The sequence below is a fragment of the Glycine soja genome, chromosome 10, assembly GCF_004193775.1.
Source record: "Glycine soja cultivar W05 chromosome 10, ASM419377v2, whole genome shotgun sequence".
Taxonomy (NCBI): domain Eukaryota; kingdom Viridiplantae; phylum Streptophyta; class Magnoliopsida; order Fabales; family Fabaceae; genus Glycine; species Glycine soja.
This window is the reverse complement of record NC_041011.1, coordinates 11,000,869-11,015,001: the sequence shown is the minus strand read 5'-3', so window position 1 is coordinate 11,015,001 and position 14,133 is coordinate 11,000,869. Positions and strand designations below refer to the sequence as shown.

The window sequence follows — 14,133 nt, the reverse complement described above, 5'->3', positions numbered from 1 at the left end:
TGCTCATGCATACGCATGCACATGCATTTTGTACCTTATGAATCGACAGACAGGGACATGATCATTTCGAGAGGTGGTCAATACAACGTCAAATCCTAGACAGGGATGAACCAAGGTAAGTGGTAGAGTGGCCATATTTTCACTGCATAAATTCCATTTCCTGCATTCAGATGCTCGGGGACGGGTACGAGCAGGCACTAGGCTGGCGGTCAGCAGATCATCATCCCGTGACTGGCTCCACACATTGAGGAGGCCCTGCTATATGCCTAACTTATCCTATGGACTCAGAGCAAACGAGCACGGACCCATAGGGGAACCCGTGATTTTCTTGTTTGAAAAAAAAAGGATGCATAGGGTTAGCTCGCATGGGCGAGCACCCCCTGCACGAGAAAGGTTAAAAAGAGAGGGAAAGGGTGAGTTTTTCACCCAAAACTTCTTCCTCTCATCCAAAAAACGTAAGCTTATTGGATCCATCGGATTTCCAACCTTAGGTCACCATTTCTTAGCATTTTTTTATTCCATTTTGCGCTGTTATTCATCCCCAACAAGAGATGGCTCCGAAGAAGCTCTCCACAAAGAGGTCCAGGAGGGACGCCCATGGGGAAAGCTCCAACGCCCCGATGGAGTTCGATAGTCACCGGTTCCGGAGTGCCGAGCACCAACAGCATTTTGAGGCCATCAAGGGATGGTCGTTCCACATGAAGCGACGCGTCCAGCTCAGAGAGGATCAGTACTCGGACTTCCAGGAGGAGATAGCACGCAGGCATTGGAAACCTCTAGTGACTCCCATGGCCAAGTTCGACCCTGAGATAGTCCTAGAGTTCTATGCTAATGCCTGGCCCACGGAGGAGGGAGTTCGGGATATGCGCTCGTGGGTAAGGGGTTAGTGCATTCACTTTGGCGCAGATGCCCTCAGCCAGTTCCTGGGCCACCCACTAATCATGGAGGAGGACCAGCGGTGTGAATTCAGCCAGAGGAGGGACCAGACCTCCGACTTTGACGAGGAGGCCATCGCCCAGCTGTTGTGCATACCGGGCCAAGACTTTGCCCGGACCGCTATGGGGAGGCGAGTGAACGGATGACTGTTCATGTGGCCCAGATAATTGCTGACACCATTTATTTGTTTGCAGGGGTGACGCCCACTAGGCACCCTTTGGACCCGGAGAGGTCCAATAGGGCCTTGAGATTTTCGGCCTTGATCACGGGCCTCTGCCAGTTCTATGGGGTACCTGTCATCCCTAGCAAGGTAATCCTGCCGCCGATCACCCGAACTTTCATCGAGAAATATTGCAACCCTAGGCAGGCCCAGGGGGATGCACAACAGGCTGCAGATGCACCACCACCTTAGCAGCCCGATCCGGTTATACCACTGAGCATGGAGCAGTATCAACGGCATATGGTTCGCCAGCAGGCGGCCAACCACCACAGGCAGGTGCAGTTGCATGAGTGCTTCTATCGTTTCAGCCTCAGCTAGCAGGGGAAAGGCTCCACTCATTTTGTATGCCCTACCCCAGAGCAGTTCAGGGCTGAGGTCGCGTGGCCTGGAGATTGGCCCACTGAGGAGGGAACCAGACCCGCAGGATCCCCGGGCGAAGCGGAGGAAGCCCACATGGATGAGGATATGACCGACCTGCTCGGTTACCTAGGAGAGGGCAGAGCCACACGACCAAGGTCGCCGCACTTGTGATTCCATTGTCGTCTAACATCACTACTTTCAGTTATTGTTTTTGTTTCCATTACTGCTTTCAGTTATTGTTTTTGTTTCCATTGTGATCTAACACTGCTGCTTTCAATTATTGTGTTTGCTCCCACCGTGGTCTGGCATTACGACTCTCAGTTTGTTTTGTCATTGTTTTTCTATTGCGACTTATCATTGCAATTTCTTCGATTATTTTGACGTTGGATTTTGACGTAAGTAGGCCTTGCGTACCCTCGTTCGCATAACTTTTCAGAAAAGAAAACAAAAGCATATGTGATTGTAGATATCAACTTTGTCAAAAAGAAAAACAAAATAAAAATAAATTGGTTAACTAAAAAGCCAACATGCTTTGGAAAAGAAATAACTTCTGGCTTTTCTTTGAAAGAAAAGATTTACTGATCGTGACACAAAGGCTTTGTTAAAAAAAAAGTGTGTGTACGCACCTGAAGGGTGAATGCTGTGAAAAATTTCCCGAACGCCCAAGATAGACTCGGACAAATGTATGAATTGATAAAGGAGCATATTTTGGAAACACTGGGTTAACTTAAATAGGGAAAATGATGAATCCTGAGCCCTAGTGTCGCGTGACCACAAAAACTTGATGCTTGAGTGTCCACATAGGTGAATGCATGACCAGTTTTGCATAAAATTTTTGAATCATCATCGTTGCACGTGTGTCAAGGAAATAATGTGGGACATCCCTTTACCCCTGGACTGCTGACCAAACCAATGCCCTAACATATATCATGTCCAGTCGTTCTACAAGATTTGAGCCAAAAGTACCAACTCACCATAAACATTGACCCAGGGTGAGAATGTCCATCTTAGCCCTTGGAAGAAAAGAAAAAGAAAAGAAAAAAAAAAAGAAGTTCCCGATCAAAGATCGAAAGAAGAGGAAAAGAAGAAAATTTCCAATCAAAGATTGGAAGAAAGCAAAAAAAGAAGAAGACAAAATAAATATACAGAAAGGTCTATGTACCAGACAATATCTGAACAATACAGAATTGTCACAAGCAAACAAGAAAAGAAAGGAAACCACGGCTTAAAGTGGTCCTCTCCCTTTGATCGCCAACCAAAATCCTGTGCATTGGCGACTTTCTTGGCCCGCACTAAACAAAAACAGAAAAGGAAAAGGCCCAAACACTTAGAGCCGAATTTCCCACCAAAACACCATTCTCGAAAAAGTCCTATTGATCCATGATCACACGTGTAATCTTTGATTTGATAGGAAATGATTTGCAAAATCAAGTCATGACATATCTATGGTTCGGAATTAGGATAAAACACTTACCTGTGTGAGATTGATACACTTTGAGTGATTTTTATTCTTTTTTGTTGGACCTAGTGTCTCCTCTAAATGATCGTTTAGAAACGAAACGCTAACGTCCAAAATCTCATTTGCGGTTTACAAGAAAATTTTATCAGCATACCCTCCTTCCCCTCGGTAGACACGTTTGTTTTTCTCCAAAAACTGTATGTTGCTTTGATCAATTGGAGGTTTTGTTTCTTTGCTAAAGCATGTTCGCATTTTAGCGAAAGAACACCGAGACTATTTTATTCTCACACAAAGTCAAGAACTACATAGGTCTGAGTTCCTCATCACAAATTAAGGATACGTAGGAGCAAAAGCCTCACTTTTGTCGACCACCCCACTTTTTGCTATCGTGACCTATGAGTCCGTTGCCACGCAGAGACGCCCTATACGGTAACCCGCACACACTCATTTGCTATCCGTAAGAATCAAATCCTGATAGCATGCAGTGACTAATGTTGTCATCTGCACCTTCCCCGGAGATGTCAGCGTCTTCCAGCCGAGACTGCGGAAAATTCTCATTCGCTATCCATAAGACTTAAAGCCCGATAGATGCAGTGACTAACGTCGTCATCTGCACCTCTGCCAAAGATGTCAGCGTATTCCGGCCAAGACTGCGAAAAAGTATCATTTGTTATCCGTAAGACTCAAAGCCCAATAGCATGCAGTGACTAAAGTCGTCATCTGCACCTTCCCCGGAGATGTTAGCATCTTCTGGCCGAGACTGCGGAAAAGTCTCATTTGCTATCCATAAGACTTAAAGCCCAAAAGATGCAGTGACTAACGTCGTCATTTGCACCTTCCCCGCAGATGTCAGCGTCTTCCGGTCAAGACTGCGAAAAAGTCTCATTTGCTATCCGTAAGACTCAAAGCCCGATAGCATGCAGTGACTAATGTCATCATCTGCACCTTCCCCGGAGATGTCAGCGTCTTCCGCCCGAGACTGTGAAAAAGTATCATTTTGCTATACGTAAGACTCAAAGCCCGATAGCATGCAGTGACTAACATCATCATCTGCACCTTCCCCGAAGATGTCAGTGTCTTCCAGCCGAGACTGCGGAAAGGTCTCATTTGCTATCCGTAAGACTCAAAGCTCGATAGCATGCAATGACTAACGTCATCCTCCGTAACTTCCCCTGAGATGTCAGTGTCTTCTGGCCGAGACTGTGAAAAAGTCTCATTTGCTAGCCGTAAGACTCAAAGCCCGATAGCATGCAGTGACTAACGTCGTCATCTGTACCTTCCCCGGAGATGTCAGCGTGTTTCGGCCGAGACTGCGAAAAAGTGTCATTTGCTATCCGTAAGAGACAAAGCCCGATAGCATGTAGTGACTAACGTCGTCATCTGCACCTTTCCCAGGGATGTCAGCATCGTTCGGTCGAGACTGCGAAAAAGTCTCATTTGCTATCCGTAAGACTCAAAGCCCGATAGCATGCAGAGACTAACGTCATCATCTGCACTTTTCCCAGTGATGTCAGCGTCTTCCGGTCGAGACTGCAAAAAAGTCTCATTTTCCATCTGTAAGACTCAAAGCCCGATAGCATGTAGTGACTAACGTCGTTATCTACACCTTCCCCGGAGATGTCAGCGTCTTCCAGCCGAGACTGCGAAAAAGTCTCATTTGCTATCCGTAAGACTCAAAGCTCGGTAGAATGCAGTGACTAACGTCGTCATCTGCACCTTCCGCGGAGATGTCAGCGTCTTCCAGTCGAGACTGCGAAGAAGTCTCATTTGCTATTCGTAAGACTTAAAGCCCGATAGCATGCAGTGACTAACGTCGTCATCTACACCTTTTCCGATGATGTCAGCGTCTTTTGGCCGAGACTAAAAAAGTCTCATTTTGCTATCCGTTAGACTCAAGGGTCTGGTAGCACGTGGATATACCTCATGGTTATCTGCACCTTTATCATCCAGAGGCAAACAAGTCCGATGACATCAGAATGATGATGGTCGGCCATTTATTTTCATTTTGAAGATTTTTGCAGGTTTTCCCAAATTTTTTTCCTTTGCCATCCAAAGACGTCCAAGTCCGACGACGCGTTTCGCTGGTTGGGCTATTGATTGGCCGAGTGAGGATCCACTCGAACGAAATTAGTGCCTTATCTTTACTTCCCTTTTATCTCTGATAAAAGATAAGTAAAGAGGGGCAACTGTCATACCCTAATTCATCTGGGGACCATTGTTTGTCAGCATGCGACCTTCGTTTGACGACCTCAAAATATTTAACACCCATCGTTGTGGAATCCGTAAAGTTCTGAGATGTTTCGGGAAGAAACCAGTCAAAAACACGAAAAAGGGAGTGCATTTAACAAAGTGGGGTGTGTGTAAATAAATTCTTACACTATAATTTCATCCGAGTACCATTGTTGATCGCTTCAGAAGGCTTAACACTCATCAAGGTGGAATCCGTAAAGTTTTGTGAGATTTTGGAAAGAAAACAACCAAAAACATAAAAATAGGGGGTGAACATATCAAGATAGGGTGTAAATAGAAATTCAAAACTAGGTCCTTCCGAAACATTTTGGAAGTTGGGATGCTTAAGGAGGAAGCAACTGGGTGGCAAGCTCCTCCACGTTTTGTTAAAAAATGGTTTTCGGGGCTTCCGTAGCTTTTGTAATACTTCCGTAAAATTTCCAAAAACGTTGGGTAAGCATATTTCACTTAATATTGGTGAAAGGGAAGAGAAAAAAAAAGATGAAAATCAAATCCGAAACACTTCCGTAAATTTTTCGTAAAGTACAAAAAGGGGGTGAACTTAGTAATTGGGGTGCGCTTAGAAATCTTCCTCCAGAAGCCTCTGAGCGGCTAGCACCTCCCTTTTTCCCTATAAATAGGGGAGGGGGGGGGGGCTGTTTCAAAAATATTCATGACCCCTACACTATGCATTTCAGCTATTTTGGGTAAAAAAAATACGTTTCTGTGAAGAAGAATCGAGTCGAAGTGCTTCCGTAACGCTTCCGAGACGTTTCTGTGAGCAAATATGTGAAGATTTTCCTCTGTTTTTCACCGTTCTTTGTTCTTTCTTTGTTCGTTCTTCGTTCTTCAATCGGTAAGTGTTTGAATCCGAGACTTTCAATTCATTTATTGTTTTGTTTGCTTTCATCTTCATTTCGTTCACTTTTGATTTTCTTTTCTTCTATTTTTAACGTGCTTTAACCATTTATTTAAGCCGTTATCTCGCCAAATAAATGATAAAATGAATTTCAACCGATCATTTGTGTTGTAATGTCGTTTAATCACTGTTAAAACAAAATCTAACTGATCGTTCACGCTGTAATCTCGGTTAAACAAAAAATAACAAAAATCAAAATATCTTCAAAAAATAATAATGAAATAATCAAAATATCTTTGAATAAAATAATCAAAAAAATCAATCGAACGTTTTTCTTTGGAAGTTTCCTTGAATGAATTGACTGATAACCAAAGTGAAACTAAGGCTAAAATCAACTCACAAATCAAGCTTTGTCTGCAAAAGTCACTTAAAACCGTTTTAAGCTCCAACGCCTTAAACGGTCCTCTTTGCTTTTATCGGTTAACATGGACCGTTCAAAAGCATAAAATCAACCCTTAACTTTACCGCTTTTGCAAGAACTACGTAGGTCTGATTTCCTCATCGCAATTGAGGATACGTAGGAGCAAAAGCCCCGCTTTTGTTGACCACCCCAAAAGATCGTTAATGATCCAACGCCTTAAGGTTTCTCTCCTTTCAAAAACAAGAGATCATTAATGGTCCAACGTCTTAACGTTTCTAAAACAAGATATCGTTAATGATCCAACACCTTAACGTTTCACTCCTTTCAAAAGAATCAAAAGATCGTTTAATGGTCCAACGCCTTTAACGATTTTTTGTGCGGTTAAAATCGATCTTGCGAAAAAAGATCAAAACAACTTAACCAACGTTTAATTCTAAAAGAACTACGTAGGTCTGATTTCCTCATCGGAATTGAGGATACGTAGGAGCGAGGGAAACACCCTAGTCGACCACAAAAAGATAAAAAATACAAAAAACATAAAAAGCATAAAAACACAAAAAGACATAAAAAAGAGAAAATAAAACATTTTGAAGTCATATTTGCACACTTGATTAAAGGCTGTCGTCCATTGTGACGGACGCGTGGGGTGCTAATACCTTCCCCGTGCGTAAAAACAGATGTGACTCTTCATGTTTAAATTTGAAAATCAAAACGTTTAGAAACACTGGTAATCGATTACAAGTATTGTGTAATCGATTACAAAAGTTAAAAATGATTTGAAAATGTTTTATCACTAGTTGTGACTGTTGAAGTTTGAATTCTAACGTTTTAAAACATTGGTAATCGATTACATGCTCATGGTAATCGATTACAGCTTTGTAAATCAGTTTTGAAAACAATGCCGGCTACTGGTAATCGATTACTACCTTATGGTAATCGATTACCAGAGAGTAAAAACTCTTTGGTCAAAGATTTTGTGAAAAATTCTTGTGCTACTCAATGTTTTGAAAAACTTTTTTAGTACTTATCTTGATTGAGTCTTCTCTTGATTCTTGAATCTTGATCTTGATTGTTCTTGAATCTTGATTCTTGAAACTTGATTCTTGAATCTTTGGAATTTGCTTAACTCTTGATTCTTTGGCATCATCAAAATAATCTTGGAAGTCATTGCTTCCACATTAATTATATATAATATCAATTATATAATATATATATATATATATATATATATATATATATATATATTTTATATTAACAAATCCATGTAATTAACTTTTAATCAATTCCATTTTTATGAAATAAATTAATGTAACATAATAATTTTAAATCGAATCGAGTTAATGATCTAAACCAAATTGGTCCATGAGCTTGAATTGAATTGACTTTCAGCTTGAAAAAAAATAAATTCAAATTGAGCTTCAAACATAACTGATTCTTATCCAGTCAAATTGAGATAAACAAGTTCAACATGATATGACTCATTTCTCATTGGTGCAAACTGCAACGGGAGTATAAAGTAAATTGTACCAAAATATAATTGACATATAGTAAAAAAGATAAAAGTTAGGAATAAATTATTTTCAATACATTTTCTTTTATTGGTTGACATTCATTGGAAATGACAAAATTTGTTGGGTCCCACATCATATGTAATGATTTTCTCTCTCATGAATTTGTAGTTTTCAATAAATTCCAACTAATTACAGATGGTGTGTTAGAAGGAGTATGCTAAAAACTATTTCATAGCCCTCCTTTGGTAATAAATTAACTATCATTTTACTTAATTAATTATTAAACCAAATTATTCTTCAAATAACAGATAAGACTAACGCTGTAAAAGAAAACTACCTGGAAAAAAACTCAGTATAGATATACATTTTTGCACCCAGAATGGTTTATATAGAACATCATTTGCACATACCATATAAGGCATTCAATTGAGATTCACTTAATCTTGAAACCATTTTAATGCGGTCAAAATACAGGTCAGAAAGTCCACAGAGGCGCGCTTAGCTCACCATATCAGACTCTAGTTCGCCAAACCAAACCTTTTCCTATAAATTGAGCCTAACATCTCCTCTATGTTGCACCTCAATATTCATATTTCATATCATATAAGATAGCAAAGCCTATAACCCATGGAGTCAAAAAACATGCCAGACTTGAACGGTGTCGCTAAGAAGACTAAAGGTCGACAAAAGATCGAAATGAAGAAGATGAGAAACGAGAGTAACCTTCGGGTGACATTCTCGAAGCGTCGCACTGGGGTTTTCAAGAAAGCCAGTGAGCTTGCAACCCTTTGTGACGTGGATGTCACTGTTATTATGTTCTCACCCGGTAATCGAGTATTTTCGTTTGGTAGTCCCAGTGTTGATTCTGTTGTCCAATGCTATAAGACACATGTCCCACCTCCCCTCCTTACCTTGGACCTCAACAAGGTGCACTCCACTGTGGACGAAGTCGAGCTCCACACACACCTCCACTGCTTGTCCAACCAAATTGCTATTGAGAAGAAGCGCACAAAGGATTTAAATCATTTGGCGAAGGCTGCAGAGGATCAGTTCTGGTGGGCTAGGCCTATTGAAAGCATGATTGATTCCCAACTTGACAAGTATAAGAAGATGTTAGAGGAGTTTAAGAGACAACTCAAAGAAAAAGGTGGGAACCTCAACTGATGATGCCCTATTTAAAGTTTTAGTCAATGTTTTTTAATTTAATATGTTTTAGAATGAGCACTAGCTTAATCAAAGTAATGTTTGGGGTGTGGTTAGGATTGATTATCCAGGACTTATGTTTTCGTTATGTTGAATAGTCTTCATCATGTGTTGGTAAACTATGTTTCCTTTATGTTGTTTCTTTGCTTTGTTAGTGGAGTTTGTAATTGTGATGTAGTTTCTACATGATGTAGTGTTTGAATGAAAGAGCATCTTAAATACATAAAAATCCAATTCTATTAGAAATTCCAACCTTTTGAACTTTGGTTGGGGATTTTCATTTTCTCATCTTCAACTAAGGTAGGTCGAGTTTGGAGGTAGGCTTAAAATAGAACAGCACAAATAATTAAATCTCCATTCCATTTCGTAGGGGGTCAAAGAATAATTTAATGTATTTTAAATAGATAAGTAAAATATTTAATGTATTTTAAGTAATTAAAATATATTTTTAATTATACTTTTAGTCTCCTAAATTTCAATTATGCCAATTGGATCCCCTACGTATCACAAATGTGTGATTTTAGTCCCTTAGGTTTCAATTGTGACAATTGAGTGCCTTAGGTGTCTCTAATGTGCGATTTTAGTACCTTAAAATTTATAATTGCATTATTAGAACTATCATTTTTTAGGGAAAAAATCACATTACTGTGATACCTTGGGGACTAAAATCCCACAATTACAATACTTAAGAGTGCGTTTGGATAGAGAATTTTAATTGAGGAAAGTAATTTATCAGAGAATTTGAATTTATGTTATTTAGAATTCATTGTTTGGATGCTTTTTATGAAGAATTTAAAATTTTGGAATTTTAAAACAGAATTTTAAATAGCTAAAAATCTGACGATCAAGTGTGAGCATAGAGGAACACACGTATAACTAGTACACCAATCATATTTTCTCTCTTTTTTTCATTCATATTTTTTATCCTCATAATTTTAATTTTTTTATCCAAACACAAAATTTTGAAAATTAAAGAATTTCAATTGAAGCATTTGAAATTCTTAGAATTTAAAATTTTTCAAAATTTTAAATTTCTCCATCCAAACACACTCTAAATGAAATTTATACAATTGTGTACATGAGGACCCAATTGACGCAATTGATATATAGGGGACTAAAGTCACACATTTGTGATAACTGAGGGATCCAACTTGCTCAATTGAAACTTTAGGTATTTCAATTCTCAATTGTGATACCTTAAGGACCAACAGTATCATTAAGCCAAAATGGAATTCATAAAATGCATGCAATCAATATTTTAAAATTTTTTATATTTTGTGTTTAGTCCCGACCATTTTGTTGGCTCTGTTAAGTGTTCATATGTCCATTAAATTCTTAAACAACAATTTGTGGTGGTTTTTAAAATCATCAATATTCATTTAGAATTTCAAATTAAAATTTCTAGCAGCTTAAAAACCGTCAAATCAATTAAAGAAAAAAAGAAAGAAAGAAAACATATTTGGAACATAAAGACAATTCACAATCCACAACCACTACTACAATTTTTAGATTTAACATCGCACGGTTAACATCGGTTATTCACGAAACCGATGTTAACAAAAGCGCGGTGGCATTTTTGTAAATAAGTAGACTTATATAACATCGGTTTTTCCGAAACCGATGTTAACTACTCGATATTAGCATCGGTTATTTAAATAACCTATGTTACTATGGAGTAGTTAGCATCGGTTTTGGAAAAAACGATGTTAGTATCGAGTTGTTAACATCGGTTTGGGAAAAACTGATGTTATCGAGTTGATGTTAACATCGGTTTTAAGAAAACCGATGTTACCTAGTTGATGTTAACATCGGTTATTTTTAAAAAACCGATGTTGTTATCATTATATATTAAAAATCTGAAATTGCACAACCCGCACGCTTGAACCCTATCGTTCTTCTTCTTTCTCCTTTTGCCTGAGTTCATCTTTGTCGCAAACTGGCCTGCCCTTCCGTGACTGCAACCACATTGTGGAGTTCGTCTTTATGGTGTTCGTCTCTGCCACTTATCGATTGAGGTACGTCCTTTCATTTTAACATTTGGCGATCCTCGTTTTAACATTTGATCACTTGAAGCTCGAAGAAAACTAGGAAAGGAAAAAGTCCCGGAAATGGTGGGAATCGATTTTGGAAGTCCATTGTGGATCGCCTTAAGACTCCCAGGGCATTCTTCTTTTTTCTCCTTCTGCCTGAGTTCGTCTTTGTCGCAAACTGGGTTGTGCTTCCATGACTTCAACCACATTGTGGAGTTCATCTTTGTGGAGTTCGTGTCTGCCACTTATCGATTGAGGTACGCCCTTTCGTTTTAACATTAAGCGTTCCTCGTTTTAACATTTGCTCACTTTCACAGCTTGAAGAAAACTAGGAAAGGAAAGAGTCCCGGAAAAGGTGGGAATCAATTTTGGGAGTCCATTGTGGTTGGCTTTAAGACTCCCAGGGAAGCGATCGAAGGTATGTCTCTGTTGTCATGTTTCGAAACCAATTGCTTAACTTTGTATATATCATGTCTACTTTGTTGCTCAGGTGATTTCTTCATCTTCTTTAGTCGCTGTCAAGGTTCGTTGTTGCTTGTGTTCTGTGTGCTGCAAAGTGATCAGTGCTGATTAGGAATATCTTCGCCACTGACGACAATTGACAATCGGTGAGTATATGCATCTCTATTTGTGCTTCTTACCAAGATGAGAATATGCTTGTTGCTAATAATTAAAATATGTTGTGTTGTAGTTCCTTTGGGTATTTGCATTTTGAATTAATGGATTTGAGTCATTTGATGTTGCTGAATGTATTTTTATTTTGTTCGTTTGTATTTGCTCTTTAGTTTATGAAGTTACAGACCTTTCAAAATCATAATCCTTTATGGGTTAATTACACTTATGAACCTCAATAGTGGCTAATGTATGAAAATTGTGTTAATTATTTCTTTGGGTTTTTTTAGCACATTTCCTTAAGAACCCCATTGTTTGTTTTGGGTTTTACAAGAAATGTAGCACATAAGTAAAATAGAATTCTTTTTAACTTCAAAAATAAGATCTGATAGAGATGGTTGTCAAGGTGCTCTTTGAAGCCTTACATGCTTTAAGTTTGTATTGGATGAACATTTGGTTGTTTTGTAAACAAATTTGTTATTGGTAAATCCAAGATTAGGATACTATATAGAAAAAAGTAGTACAAGATTCTAAAATGAAGTGTTCTGCTATCATTTCATTTGTTGTTCTTTAAATCTGCATGTGCAATAATATTTGATCGTATTGCCCGCAGTCAAGTCACAAATCAGATTGTTGTCATCATTGTGCTTTTGTGTAGGAAGTATATTTGATATTAGGCCTACATATGTGTGGCTACAGTTTAATTTTGTTATTCACAATTGCTTGAGTTCTATAAGATTCTTCGACATATACAAATGGTCAAACAACTAATCAAGGATTCCAGAGTTGGGATTTATTCCTTATATTTTTCTGATAGTTTAGGGTCAAAAGAATTCCACTCTTAATCTACCTTAAAAAATATCAAAGCAAATGAAACATGGGAATGGGTTAATCTATCAAAGTAAAAACCGCTATTTTACTAGGAATCTTGATTTTCCATAGCTCCTCAAAGCATTCCTCGAGATTGTCCACTGCTGCTTCCTCCCAAAACATTGAATAAGCACTATTTGTAGAGTAGATACCCCACGGGTCTGCTGCCCAATCCCAGCTATCAGACCCATAATTGAGAATAGGCTTACCTTCAACTTCAGAAAGAAAAGTGATAGCCATTCCAATTTCGCTGTCGAACAGTGGTCTTCTCCAATTAAAATACCACTCCTATCTAGAGTTATTATGCTTCCCCATTTGTCCAATAAGCTGGTGTTGTTGAGAAGAGATCAAGTAGAGCCTAGGATACTTTTTAGCTAGTGACAAAAGGGTCTTTTAATGGAGGGGGAACATATGCCCCCATGTGAGACCAAATTAGTTTGAGTTTTAGAGCACTCCAAATTGGTAACGATCAAAAACCTATGTCCCCACAATCTTTTAGGCCAGAGTAGAAGGGCACCAATTCATCATTAATGGACCCAACAGCTTCAAATAGTTTGAATTTCTAAATTTTTTTCTTTAAGGTGGTATTAGGTTTTGAAGCTTAATTTACTTTGGATGTTGACCAACAACTTTGTGGTCAAAGATGGAGCATTTCTGCTCAACACACTTATATGTTAAGGGCATAAGTTCATAACTTGCCTCCTAATTAGGTTTTCCTTAGAAGGTAGCCTATCCCAAAGTAAACTCCATGCAAAAGATAGAGCTCTAGGAGGGATTTTGATGTCCCATAGCTGACAAAAGCCAGTACTTTGATCTTCAGAGGACTGTTCAGCTTTAATACAAAGATAAGCAGAGTTAGTAGAAAAAATCCCCTTGTGTTCAACTCCCCACACCCAAGAATCCTTCAAGGTTGCATTTTTTTTTGCTCAGCAAAAATAGATATTATATATATTGAAAAGTACCAGTGGTACAAAGGTTACATATGTAGATATATTTGTGCAGTTGGTTGTTGTTATTTCATAGAACCACTTAATACATGCATATAATTGTTACATAGTTTATGAATCCTCTCCAGCCTATTTACTAAACGCTTCCTTTAGGTTGGAGGACCATTGATTAAAATGTGTTGCAAAGTCTCTCTCCATGTATCTAATCCACGTCCAAAGTACTAGGAGTGCATCATCAGGCAGTTTACTTCCGTCAAACGTGTCATTTTGGAATATTATTTTGTTTTTGTACTTCCAGGTTGTCCAAGTCATAGCAATCCACCAGGATCTCCATCTTGTGAGTTGCTTTCCCCCTGTAAAGCAGCCATATGCTGCAGGTAGTGGTCCCTAGGATTTTGTGGTAGTGCTATTGCTAATCCAACCCAAGATAAGGACTCCCACCATATAGGTAGGATCTTTTTACAATTGAAAAATAA

At 38.8% G+C, this 14,133-nt stretch overlaps 1 protein-coding gene across 1 annotated transcript; it reads left to right on the top strand.

Moving 5' to 3' along the window:
* Positions 1-8,622: 8,622 nt before the first annotated feature.
* LOC114371390 (agamous-like MADS-box protein AGL62) lies at positions 8,623-9,159 on the top strand. Its single transcript, XM_028328852.1, has one exon. It carries the CDS (start codon positions 8,623-8,625, stop codon positions 9,157-9,159), a length of 537 nt encoding a protein of 178 aa, XP_028184653.1.
* The last annotated feature ends 4,974 nt before the right edge of the window (positions 9,160-14,133 follow it).